The sequence below is a fragment of the Xiphias gladius genome, chromosome 16 (genome assembly GCF_016859285.1).
Source record: "Xiphias gladius isolate SHS-SW01 ecotype Sanya breed wild chromosome 16, ASM1685928v1, whole genome shotgun sequence".
Classification (NCBI taxonomy): Eukaryota; Metazoa; Chordata; class Actinopteri; order Istiophoriformes; family Xiphiidae; genus Xiphias; species Xiphias gladius.
This window is the reverse complement of record NC_053415.1, coordinates 27920228-27930970: the sequence shown is the minus strand read 5'-3', so window position 1 is coordinate 27930970 and position 10743 is coordinate 27920228. Positions and strand designations below refer to the sequence as shown.

The 10743-nt window shown below is 44.3% G+C and overlaps 1 protein-coding gene across 3 annotated transcripts in view; it reads right to left on the bottom strand.

Annotated features, from left to right (window-relative positions):
* Nucleotides 1-1304: 1304 nt before the first annotated feature.
* enox1 (ecto-NOX disulfide-thiol exchanger 1) overlaps nucleotides 1305-10743 on the bottom strand; it is a 112724-nt gene continuing 103285 nt past the window's right edge. For all 3 annotated transcript variants that reach the window (XM_040147574.1, XM_040147577.1, XM_040147575.1), the window contains 4 exons: nucleotides 10413-10469; nucleotides 7837-7939; nucleotides 4057-4142; nucleotides 1305-2802 (listed from right to left, as the gene is read on the bottom strand). In XM_040147574.1, the coding sequence (XP_040003508.1) occupies nucleotides 2671-2802; nucleotides 4057-4142; nucleotides 7837-7939; nucleotides 10413-10469 (378 nt within the window). In that variant the 3' untranslated portion in view covers nucleotides 1305-2670. The remainder of the gene's footprint in view (nucleotides 2803-4056; nucleotides 4143-7836; nucleotides 7940-10412; nucleotides 10470-10743) is intronic.

Genomic DNA, 10743 nt, shown 5'->3' with positions numbered 1-10743 from the left:
CGAATTAGATGGCACCAGTTTTAGCTGGGTGTACCTAATAAACTGCCAACTCCGTGATGAAGGCCTTCTGCTGAAACAGGTTGGTGAGATAAAGAAGATTCTTGCCGAAGGCCATCTAGTGCCGAGCTGTTTTCATCTGCTCTGACATCCAGTTTTAGTGGCATTGAGTCTCGTAAAAGTGCGTTCAGTCCGGACATAAAGTTAATTTTGCCTTCGCATTATTTGCGTGTGAGGTATATGGTTAAATATGCAGAGATAGATTTATATGTTCTCATAGAGGCCCTAGGTCGGGGGGACCTCAGAGGAGGCCTCCCAGTCTGGGAAGGGAGTTAACGCTTTGTGATTGAAACCACGTGTTCGTGACGTTTCTTGGGAAGACAACGGCTTCATTTAAGACTCGGTGGTCGAGGCCGATTCTCAGAGCGGTTCACTGGCTTCAACCCCTCTCACGAGCAGATCTGCAGGTGCTTGACTTGACGCTGTTCTTGTTTGTAATAAACCTTTATGTGCAATCAAGACGGTGTCAGCGGAGTCTCCTTCATCCTCTTCCCATCATCAACACCACCTAATAGACTACACGTGAATTTGACAGCTGAAGCATTTTTGCAGCATGTACATTCGCCCCAGACCTCCAGTGTACTGACTGTAGAGACTTCAGTTGTTGCTGTAAGACTGTCTGCATTGACCGAGTGAGTTTGAAAGAAAACTGGGTGAACACACAGTTTGTCTCATCTTCTCGTGTCTCTACTACTTTCATGAGTCAGAGTCATATAAAGTCTCAGGACATGCGACAAGTGTTTGGATCAAGTTAAAGCGTTCGTGCAGATGCACCTTGGCCTCGATTTACGCCACCTGGAACAAATTTGTCTACGCCCACTTGTGTGTTTTAACTTTGTACACAATCACTCCACCTGCAACATTTACGTCACATTCAGTCTCAGCTCATTATGAGGAACTAAAGGCCAGAGAGGGGCTGCTGCTGAAGAGCCTGCAGGCAGCAGCACACCCAGAAAAACAGTGAGAATTCCTCTGTGCAATTCACTTTCCTTGTGCTGAGAGAGATTTGTAAGTTTACCAAAGATTGTGTTTGACACAGTCAAATGCCCGAGGTTCTCATTTAGATATCCTACACACACACACACACAGTATTGTGTGTTATCAACAGATGTGTCTGTTACGCCTGTGTTACATCAGAAGCAGCTCCCTGGTTGTGAGTTGGATTCAGCAGAGTTAAGGTGGAATTACTGTGACGTTTGATTTTGAGCATCTTTATTTAAATAAGAAAAAAAAAAAAAAGAGTCCCCTAACTTTATGGAGGTGCAATACGAAATCACTTAATTATCTTTTCCGACTGAAATGTACAACACTGTGGTCTTTAGAAACACGAAAAATGAGAACATAGAGCTGGTACCAACAAAAGCGGACAGATCTGCAGCATCTGCTCCTCTTCAGCTTCAGATTAGCATCATCTTCTCTACCCTTCACACCATTCGGAAGGAAAAAACACCTTTGCTACACTAAACTGTTGTTAACTCTGAGAAGTACATTTTAAAAAAACAAGACACAGTCAGGACCATTAATAACCTTTTTCACTTAAACACTATGTAACTTATGGCAGCGAGACGCTTCAGTCTGCTGCCTTCAGTGAACAGCTTCTTCGTACCGTATAATGAAATAAATTAAGAGGAATGACTGAACGCACTCCTCTCCCTCACATCATCCTTTACTAAACACAAATATTCTCTCGCTCTCTCTTTTTCCATCGTCCTCATACATTACTTCCCCAGGTGTTGCCCTTCTTCTACCTTCATCCCTCCAGTTTATGTCCATGATCTCCGCAGGAAGCCTGAGCAGTGAGCGAATGTCGACAACAGGCCTGGAGTGTTTTCACACCTAGCTGGTCAGATTATTTCAGACCCTGGAGCGCTTTCTCTCCATTATTTTCATCCAAAAATATCAGGTGGTAAATGTGCTGCTGTATTTTTGCTGTGAAACATGAAAGATGTCGTTGAGACGACTAAACTATGTAGTAAATGTGTCCGCTCCGCTTCTGAAAAGTTTCCAGTGGACGTTGAGACCACGACCGAACCGGAGAACAGCTGGATGCTGAGTACGTTCTGAGTTACACACCCAGAGTCTGGTCTCAGTAGTTTCTCCATAAACAAAATGAGGTCTGCATGAAATTTAGCTTTATAAGCGAAGGTGTAAATGTCATAAAGGATCGACTTTGGCATAACTTTTTTTTTTTTACTCTCTTCCTGTTGATTCACACCAACGAAAAGACAACCTAGGAACCTGATTCTTAACATGAAAAAAAGTGAAAACAGCATCAGAGCGAGTGTCTTGGGGTCGGATGTATTCTGTCTGTGAGGTGTCAGGTCCCGCTGCAGTTTACTGTGATAAACATCTGGTGAAACCAGTCAGTGTGTCTCATTATTTCACCATCACAAACTGAACTTTGGGACTTCCTCCTTTCCCAGGTCCGAGCATCCGTCTCTTCCACAGTTTCCAGTGTCTGCTTGAGTGAACATCAGCTGATGCATCGCTGTGTATCTGACATGATTTGGGACGGAAGAACGCACACACACACACAGATCAAAGGTCTGAGGCATCTCGTGCATCCGTTCACGATGGTGTGTTTTCCCAGCGTGCGTGTGCGTTCTCCCTGCGTCACGCCGAACCGAGGCTTTCAAAACCGCAGAACTTCCATCGTTTCTCCAGAGTTGCACCGACGCCGCTCAGCTCCTGCCTGAACATACTGGGCAGACGGACCATGAGACGCTCCAGCTCCCCCGCCGAGACCTGAGCGAGGACGAGAACCCAAATCAGACTGTAGCAACACAGAAAGAAGAGCAGTAGCTTTGAAGGAAACTTTGAATTTTTGATAACATAACTTTTATTCAGCCAGAAATATTCCCACAGTAGAGCTCTGGTGTAATGGCTCCATGGAGACGTGGAGATTGTCCAGGTGGATTATAGGGGAAATGTGTAAGAACTGGCCGAATGTCTACTTTATACTCCAAACAAACAGGGGGCAGCATACTCCCAGAGAGTTGGGGTGTCCACCCCTGTTGTAAGAGACGAGGAAATGCACTCTTTGGTCCCTCCCCTCCCCTTCCCCTGCCATAGTCGGACTGGCCATCAGGTAGACCGGGACAAATCCTGGTGGACCGCCACATCGCTGGGCCGGTGGACCGTCAAAATGTAATCAAAACCGTTATTTTTGACGTTACGTCTATTTCTTCACATTAAAATACCTACATATTGCACCTTTAAAGCACTCTGGCCTGCACGAAGTCACTCTGTTCGTTCAGGAGCAGATAAACAAGAACAGGATGCTTCCTGGGACCAAAGTCATGGATCAAAAATGCACGAAAGCCTTTGAAACATATGATCCTATCTCAATACTATGCTACAATGTGGTAACGGCTTTCAAAATAAAGCATGTACTGCAGTATAAACATATCCTGCATCCCTATTCAGGCCTCAGAGTCTGATGGATCGTAGAATCCAGTGTCACCAACAGTAAATGACAACTACCCTGTTTCTTCATGCCCTCTACAACGACACATGCTGTACACGATGGTTTGCTGAATGCAGTGCACTTCTGTAAATGAAACCCATCAATAGGATGCATGAAGACTCTTGATTATCCTCAGTAATATAACTATATTTTAGAGAATTGCTTATTTTTATTCTAAACACTTTTTAAACACAGTTGTTAGCTGATGCAGCGGCGAGGCTCCGTAAACATCTCGTCAACTGTTGGACGGACTGAGATGAAATGTGGTTCAGCCGTTCATGTTCCCCTCAGGATGAACTGAAATAACTCTGGGGAATCTTCTGACTTTTCAACTAGCGCCATCATCAGGTCAAAATTTTAATGTGTATTATGGTAAACATTACATTATGTCTACAGGTTAGACTCTTGCTGAAAAGTCTACACTACTATAAAGTTTATTATTATGTTAATACACTTTGCTTTTCTATCCCAATTAACGGGTTGATGTTAAACGATGTGCTGATCACCCCAGAAGTCGTGTATTTCTACTTTACCTTTGAGTCCAGTCTCTGTATGTACGACCACAGATACTCAAGGTTGGCCCCAAAGGGATGAACGTGGAGGAAGGTCGATATAATACCTGCAGAGAAGAAGAAAGGTCATCACACAAACTCATGGCATAACAGATACTGAAGGGAGGGTTCAGTTCAAAAAGGACAAACAGAATAAGACTAAAGGGAGATCCAACACATCTCACCATCACAACAGAACAGAATCAAAGGTTTAACAAGTTGGAACGAAGAAAAATATGAATCTGATTAATAAGGGAAAAGCCACAATGACTATTAATACTTGTGTGTGTTTATGCCACAAGTCTTGGATTAAGGACAGAAAAGAAGGATAATGAGCAGTCCAACACAGAAGGACTGGTTTTCATTGCTTTTGTCTGCCAGCGTGTTTCCATCCACCTCTTTTTATTTGCATTTTCAAACTGAGTGGAGATGCTGGAAATTTGGAAAAAAAAAGTTGAAATATTGCAAAAAGTTTCTTACACTTGGCTGAGGTGGAAAAGTTGGTGCATTGATATAAGCAGAATGGGACAAGGGACCAGACTGAGTGACCAAACACTGACGTCAATGAATCATGAAGAGAGGAAAGCATCAGATCTGTGGGGAGCCACGAGGAGACTGGATCCTTCCTCACATTAACACATGGAACCAACAGAAATGTCAGATTTCCGTCAAGTTCTCCACACGGTTTTCCGTCGTCTGAGCTCTGACTGGAGATCTGTTTGGGAGCAACTGGAAAATCAGCTCCACCATCTGTTTATCTCCATCAACCAGTCAGCTCATATTCACACAGCAGGAGCTGAGGGAAACAAGACTTCATTCACATTTTCATTGGACCCTTTTCTGAAAATTCAGTTAAAATTTTCAAGACGTGCTTTTAACTGTGTAGATTCAGGATTTTCCATCTGTATTCTTGAGTGCTTTGAGGAACCAGGTTTGCCAAGCTAATAAAGCCAACAGGGAGAGAGAGAGCTGAGATCCACTGGAATGGATTTTAGGCGTAAAGGTTCAGGCTCCAGCAGGGCAGCCAATCTGCATCCTCATAAAGTGCTGCACAATAAACAAATGGCAGGGCGGCCCCATAAAAAATGCTGGCCGGAGCAGAAACCGCTCTTGAGCTGATTACTTCTGAGTGGTCCTGCAAAGGTAGGCAGTCATGCAGAGGGAGGGGGGATGGAGGAGCGGTGCCCCTGGAGGACCCGGCACAGCCAATATTTATTTCCTTGATTTATGTGGCGAAACGCTGGCTATTTCAGACAGGCCTAATTCAATTCCTTCCACCAGGCCCGTTGACATGGAACAGTGCTACCAGAGGAGAACCGTAGGGTGAATGGGGAATCTTAATATATGTGTGTGTGTGCGTGTACTCCACTTAAAAAGGTAGTTTAATTTCTAACTTTCACTAAGAAAAAACTAACTGCATTGAAGAGAGCCGGGGGAAATAATCTCAACATGTTTTCAGCAGGAGGGTCTGATAGCTTTAGTTAAGTAACAGTACCTATACAACAATGTAGACATACTCCATTACAAGTACAAGTACCTTTAAAGTTCCTGTTCGGTAAAAGTACATAAGCGTTATCATCAAAATGTACTTGTACCGATTTTGCAGAAAATTGACTGATCTGACTGATACACTTAATGAATTACAATTTTAAGCAGCATTTTTCTGGTGGAGCTGCTCCAGGTGGAGCTGCCTTTAGCTACGTCATAGACAGGGAGAGAGTTTAGTCCACTGGTTCCCAACCTGGGGGTCGGGCCCCTCCAGAGGGTCACCAGGTGAACCTGAGGGGCCGTCGGATGATTGATGGGAAAGAGGAAGAAGAAACACTGTTCTGATTCACTGATCTGGATTCCGTTTTAGTGAAATATTGAATCATTGGATCAGTGAATGAAATGAAAGTGTGAGAAGTTTAGGGAGAAATGTTTCTTTAGTGGAAATTAAACATGATGAAGAGGCAGGACTACACACTGATCTTATATAAAAGATTGGAAACCACTGGTTTAGCCTTTAACAATACATTGTATTTTTAGATTATCATATGTTTTCATGTTAACATGTTTTATGTCAACTGCAAGTAACTCCAGCCGTCAGATAAATGTAGTGGATCAGGAGCAGTAAGGATTGTAACATTGAAATACTCAGGTAAAGTACAAATACCTCAAAATTGTACTTAAATTGTACACGTAAGTGTACTGTAAATTCACGTGTCCGTCAGCCTCACTCGACTGTGTGTGAAAGTAGGCCACGAAAATCTTCCTGTGGCGGCTGCGTCGCAGGCAGCCGCGGGGGGAAGATGGAGAGCCGTGCCTCCTCTCTCCTTCATTTTTGGATTTTCTCGGCCCCGCTAAGAGAGATAAATGTGCTGCAGTTTCTCCCGCTCTCCTCTTGCTCCGGACAAAGCGGCAGCTTTCCCTACAAATACAAATCACTCCAGGCTTTTCTCAGTACCGCTGCATGTCCTGCGTAGCATGAGGATTTATACGACAGAGAGAAACAAAAGCAGCTGAAATGAATTCAGTCCAGCTGCTGTGTGGGCCCTGCACAGACAGATGCATGTTTGGGAGCTAAGCATCAGAGAGAGACAGCCGGGTTTAGGCGGCTTGTGTTTGACTCTCCTCTTCGCTGGTTCTGGCCGAGAGCCTTCTGAACCCCCAGACACCAGAGACTGTGTGAACACGATGGCAGCGGTATGAGCTGAAATGACTTCAGTGTCAAGTGCTCCTCTGCACATCATTTATATGAGGGGGTGTTCTGCTAACAAACACTCTCACACAGCCCTGCTGTGCACTGAACTCACAAAGAAATCAATCCGGTCATCTCCTACATGTAGCATGAATAGCACTGCCTGCGCAGTCTCCTTGGAAATCAAATTTGGTGTAACACCCGTCTGTAAGGTCCAGTCAACCATTTCATAATCCCAGTATGTGCACAATCCATCTGGAGCTGTGTACTGGAAGAGTTTACTGGAAGCAGCAGAGGCTGGGAACAAAAAGCCCTGAGCTAGAATCAGTGGCCTCACACATTCAGCTCTGTTCACACAGCAGCCAAATTATATTCACACCATTCCTGAGATGGAAACAGCAGAACAGAGCAGAGCCGGGGGGCCGAACTGGTCGGTGGGTGAAATCTGTTGAGTCCGACATTGTCCTTGGATAGAATAATGGAGAGGGGAGCGAAGCCTGAGAAGTCCTTCATCAGAAACTTATGCTAACTATTGGACGGAGTCAACGATGGTCTGCGCCCCCACGTTGAGCAGCGTTAAGCTATGTGCTAGTAACCGAGGGCGTACCCTCCACTGGGACGGGGTGGGGGTCGGGCATGTCCCTTATGACCTTAACGAGCGGCAGCGGGTGTTTGGAGGCTGTCGAAGGCCCCGAGTCCTGCCTCTCAGGTACCATGCAGACTGCCCTTCCTTATTTGGATCAGATTTTTGCTCTCTCCCTGAGCTCTCGGCCACCAGCATCTCCTGTCATTTCAGATACCTGCCGTTCCCCGCCTGCCCTGTAGTTGCCCTCAGCGTGTTCCATCCATGCCCGGTCACCGGATCCCCTCACCCACCGGCACACCTGTTCCCCAGTCCTGTATGTTTACCAGTCATTCTGACCGTGTAATGGAATATCCAGTCTTTGTGTCCCCGCCGTGTTTCCTGTTTCTTTCAAACTCTTTGCAGTAAGGAAGCCAATCCAGCGTTTCATGATGAAGTATCAGCTCCGATGCCTCCATAAATAAGAGAAGCACAGTGATTTCATTGGCGTCATATTTACCCAGAAGCAGGGCCTCTTTTTCTGATGCGACCCCTCCTCTCCTGATGACCTCGGTCCTCCTCTCTCTGCTGTGGTAGAGTGAAGGAACACACCCGTTGATTCCCTGTGAAACACACACACACACACACACACACACACACACACACACACACACACACACACACACATTACACTTAAAAAGAGGCTAAGGCCTAACCCTAACCCTATGTATACATAGACAAGCAGCCATACATACTGGCAGTGGTGGAAAAATAGCACAGGATATTTAGTCAAGTACTTTACCTACAGTTTTAAGGTGCTTGTACTTTACTTGAGCATTTTTATTTTCTGACACTTTATACTTCTACTCCACTACATTCATTTAACTGCTTTACATACTAGTTACTTTTCAAATTAAGATTTAACTGTAAAATCTTATCATATGTTTTTAAAGTACACTGTCATAGATTGAATCAGTGGTTCCAGACCTTTTTGGCCTGTGACCTCTGACACAGGCTCCTCGTCATGTTTCAGATGATCCTGTTTATGATGTAAGGATCAAAAAACTTTTCAAAGTCCGCAGATGTGAAATGATCGAATATTTCCTAAATGTGCGGATCAGAACTGTATTTTTTCTTCTGTCCTCTCCCCTGAATCATCCGACGGCCCCTCAGGTTCACCTGGTGACCCTCTGGAGGGGCCCGAGGAAGTCCACTGGGAACCAGTGGACTAAACTCTGTCCCTGTCTCTGACGTAGCTAAAAGCAGCTCCAGCAGTAAAACGCTGCCGAAGCCTCCGTGACTCAGGATCAATGATCTGAGAATCAGAGACCAGTCACAGGAGACAGGTCCCAGCACAGTGAAGTACTTTTACTGTGATACAGGAACTACAGGAAGTACTTTTACTGTGATACAGGAACTACAGGAAGTAGTTTTACTGTGATACAGGAGCTACATGAAGTACTTTTAATACTGATACTGGAACTAAAGGAAGTACTTTTACTACTGATACTTTAACTACATGAAGTACTTTTACTGTGATACTTCAACTATAGTTGAAGTACTTTTACTACTGATACAGGAACTACATGAAGTACTTTTACTGTGATACAGGCACTACAGGAAGTACTTTTACTGTGATACAGGCACTACAGGAAGTACTTTTACTGTGATACAGGAACTACAGGAAGTACTTTTACTGTGATACAGGAACTACAGGAAGCTGATAATACTTCTTTTGCTTGTTTGGATGTTCAGTGTAGGATTTGTACTTCTAATGGAGTATTTTTACACTGTCATACTGGTACTTTTATTGAAGTATCTTACTATTTCCTCCACCACTGATTCATACAAACTTACAGTACAACCTGTACACTCAAAAATATTGTGAAGAACAAACAAGCACTTAAATATACATACGGTACATACCCACACATGCACATGCAAGCAAAACATCATCATTTAATAAAAGGCATCATGGCGTTGCACTCAGAGAAGTTCCCAGGGTTTTAAAATAACTCAGCGTAGCATGTTTTATGTAGCCACGTCCTTCTGACCTCAGTCAGTTTCCAGTTCATCAGTTTGGAGCTAGAGGTGTGTGTTTGTGTGTGTGTGTGTGTGTGTGTGTGTGTGTGTGTGTGTGTGTGTGTGTGTGTGTGTGTGTGTGTGTGTGTGTGTGTGTGTGTGTGTGTGTGTGTGTGTGTGAGTTCTTCTCTGAAAGTCGGTAAAGTGCTGTGAGACATGGCAGAGGAAACGTACGCGTATGAAACCACTGCCATGACCAAAACAACAGACCCGAACTCGTTTCTGGTCAATGCAACACTCTCATCACCTCTGACACAGTGTTGAGGTTTTTAATTTGTACTGTTTGAGGTTTTTCTGTTCACTTACCAGAGCTACAGGGCGCTAGAAATGACTTTTATATACTACAAATATGCAACAACCTGCAAATAAGTCCATCTACGGGCAGAGAAATCAGTCTCAATATTGGTGATACATGCACATTTCATGATCTGCACGTTGCAAAATGTTGATTCTGAACTAATCTGCTAACAGCAACTAAAGCCTGAGTCAGGGTGTCTCTGGTTCTGTTGTGGTGAACAGTTCTTGGCTAAGGTCGGGGAAATGTTGAAGAGCAGAAATCTAAGAGTGCTCATGGAGACACTTAGAAAATGCTCTTAACTGCTTGATCGTTTGCTATCAGGACTGGAGGAGCAGGACCTGCCCTCCAACACCTGGAGCCAGCTCTGATGTGTGCCTGTGAGGCCGCAACTAAAAAGTACTCTGCTAATTATTTTCTTGATTAATTGTTTTGTCAATAAAATCTCAGAAAATACGGTTACCATACTTGTAATTTTCCACAGCCCAAGGTGATGTATTCAATCAGCTTGTTTTATTAGACCAGCAGGAAACCCACAGATATTCAGTTTACTATCATATATGACGAAGAACAGCACCAAATCTTCACAGGAACCAGGTCACGTTTGGCATCTTAGCTTGAAAAAATGACTACAATAGTTTAAAGTCGATTATCAAAATAGCTGCTGATGAATTTTCTGTTGATCCACTAATCGTTTCATCCTCGGTCGCAGTTTTTACCTTTTCGTGTAGCTCTCCATTGGTCCCCTCCACAGCCTCCCCAGTATTGTTCAGCAGCTGCAGATTGGAAGACCGAGAGAACAGGACATCTGATCAGAAATTCAGCTGCAACAGAGGAGCGTTTGTTCTCTTTGCTGTTGTTCTATAGATTGATCTGTCGGAGGAGAATGAACGCAGGCCCAGGCGCTCTACAGGGGAGGCTCCGTTACATCTGAACACTGGAGAAACGCTGACCTGACAAATGATTAAACATAACATCCAAAACGTTCATGACGGAAGGAAACGCCAAACTGGCCATCCGGATCACCGGGATTTTTCCCAGTGGGAAAAA